The sequence below is a fragment of the Sinocyclocheilus anshuiensis genome, unplaced genomic scaffold (assembly GCF_001515605.1).
Source record: "Sinocyclocheilus anshuiensis isolate Anshui unplaced genomic scaffold, SAMN03320099.WGS_v1.1 scaffold613, whole genome shotgun sequence".
NCBI classification, from domain to species: Eukaryota; Metazoa; Chordata; class Actinopteri; order Cypriniformes; family Cyprinidae; genus Sinocyclocheilus; species Sinocyclocheilus anshuiensis.
Genome location: NW_015536487.1, coordinates 143,063 through 145,478, shown reverse-complemented (window position 1 = coordinate 145,478; position 2,416 = coordinate 143,063). Strand labels below are relative to the sequence as shown.

Here is a 2,416-nt window from a genome sequence, read left to right as displayed (position 1 = left end):
ACCCCTTTAACCGCAGCCGCGATCGAGCTTCAGGACATCAAACACAAAGCACACGTGAAAGTCTCTCAGTACGTGAGTTTCGTGCATCTTATACATACTGCATTCCAAACAGCATAAATTAAAGCATATTTTAAGTAAAATACTGAAATAACGGCGGGTGGAAGCACACACTGTCAAGCAATGTGCACATGTCTCACAGCGCATATTCTGTGCAACGAAGCCTGCCGCGATTGTCTCTAGCGCACACACGTGCCATATGCGGGAAAAAACCATGCTCAGAATCGATTCAGAATCGTTGAAGAGAGAATCGCGATGCATCGGAGAATCAATTTTTTCTCCCACCCTTACATAGTATGTTATATTGTCTAGCTTTCAAAATAATGCAGGACTCATGTTAACACCCTTACACATTAAACACAGCCACAGACATACCTGCTGCTTCCCTGTCAGGCCGTAGCGTCCAATGATCTTCCTCATCTCCTCTATCTCTTTGATTTCTGGAAAACACTTCCTCATGTACTCCAGAGGAGACAGGTCAAGCTCCAGCTGCTCAGTCAGATGCTGCAGGACAAACACAACACAAGTGCAATTACAAACAATTGGCAATAACTTAAATGAACATGCTTATAATCAAATTATGAAGAAATGTGTAAATAATGTGACTACAAGTTTTATGCCTCAGAACCGTAACGACCATACATCTCTCCCTCTATATATACATATATATAACATGACTGTTGTGAAAACGGTTAGAATAACACAAGTAGCAAGACAACTAATCATCTGGACTGTATTTCTATGAAGACGGTACCTGGTGATACCTGCCAATCTTGACATGCGAGTGCTTTCTTATCATTCCATCTGTGGGGAGGAGCTATGAGAGACAAAAACACAGGCCAATGAATGTCAATGGCTTTAAAACTGAATCACTGTTCAGAACTTTAAAAGACTTTAACTGTCCAAACATATTAGCCTGTTTTTCATAACTGACCTCTCCCATCAGTAGCTTGAGAAGTGTGGACTTGCCTGCCCCATTGGGACCCACAAGTGCAACTCTTGTGTCCAGGTCAATGCCAAACTCCAAATTCTTATAAATAAAATGCTGCAATCAAAAATAAATAAATAAATAAAATAAAGAAGAAAACAAATTATTTTATGAAATATTTGCTTTTACCACTGTTATGTTTTCTACTGTGCTTACAAGACCTCACCACTCTAAAAACCCGTTCACACCAAGAACAATAACTATAAAGATAACTATAAAGACAACTACACTGATGGAAAATAATATTCTGTTTATTATAAGCGCACTGCAGTTTTGTCGCCTGACACTTTAAATGCTTGATCTCTGTAAAGTCAAGTGGATACTAATTGCCTGTCAATGTTTTTATTTTTAGCTGGAAAAAATCATTCTGAAAATGATTCAAAATGATATAATTCCTATTATTATTATTATAGTATTGTTATAGCTGTTACTGTTATATTATACTTGTGGCGTGGTCTTGACTAGTCTTGTAAAACTAAACTGATTATTAAAACTTTATAGTTATCATTATAGTTATCCCCCTTTGTGAAAACAGCCCTTGATGCTTTGATGCTACTGTAAATCAGTGCATACCTAATTTAGACATATACAATGTGACAATATATCACTGCATATGACAACACAAGAGAGCTGAAACAAAAATGAATATCCAAAACCAGGCAGTTTTTTGTAAATGTGATATCTGCAGTGATAGGATGTTTGAAAGGCTGTGGACTCACTGTGTCACTGGAGTATCTGAAGCTGACATTCTGCACCATGATAACAGGAGGGGGGATCTTCCCACAAGGAGGAAAATAAAACGACAAAGTCTGAAGGAGAAATGTGTGGTTAAAACTATCTAATAAACATCTGACAGTGGCACCTAGAGCCCAAGGGATAGCCTAGAGCCCAAGGGATAGATGAAGATTCTGTCATTAATTACTCACCCTCATGTTGTTTCAAACCCATTAGACCTTCGCTCATCTTCGGAACACAATTTAAGATATTTTTGATGAAATTACGTTATTTCAGTGCACTTCCATAATGTACTTAAAGTGCTCTATTTTCACGCACTAATTTTGAACTTAATATACAAAAACAAATTATTTTGTATTTCTTAAGATAATCTTAAGAACATCCAAGTGTACTCAACTGTGCTATTTTGAGACACCATGAAGAACTAAGGCGCAATATGTAATTTTCGCCATTAGAGGGCGCGTATTCAAAATAAACAGAGACAAAGGCGTAGTTTGATGACACCGTGACTGAGTGTGGAATCATGGGAGTTGCCGTCTTCATCCCCACAGCCGATGCAATCCGACGGGACTCGGGCAGAAATCATGTTCATGGATGAGCTAATGATTTATTAACGTAGTAGAATGAAGCAGGGTG

The 2,416-nt window shown here is 38.1% G+C and overlaps 1 protein-coding gene across 1 annotated transcript in view; it reads right to left on the bottom strand.

Annotated features, from left to right (window-relative positions):
* abcf2b (ATP-binding cassette, sub-family F (GCN20), member 2b) overlaps nt 1-2,416 on the bottom strand; it is a 14,134-nt gene that overhangs the window by 2,754 nt on the left and 8,964 nt on the right. Inside the window, exons 10-13 of the mRNA XM_016480765.1 lie at nt 1,765-1,854; nt 992-1,102; nt 812-874; nt 433-561 (exon numbers count right to left, since the gene is read on the bottom strand). Coding sequence (XP_016336251.1) covers nt 433-561; nt 812-874; nt 992-1,102; nt 1,765-1,854 — 393 coding nt within the window. The remainder of the gene's footprint in view (nt 1-432; nt 562-811; nt 875-991; nt 1,103-1,764; nt 1,855-2,416) is intronic.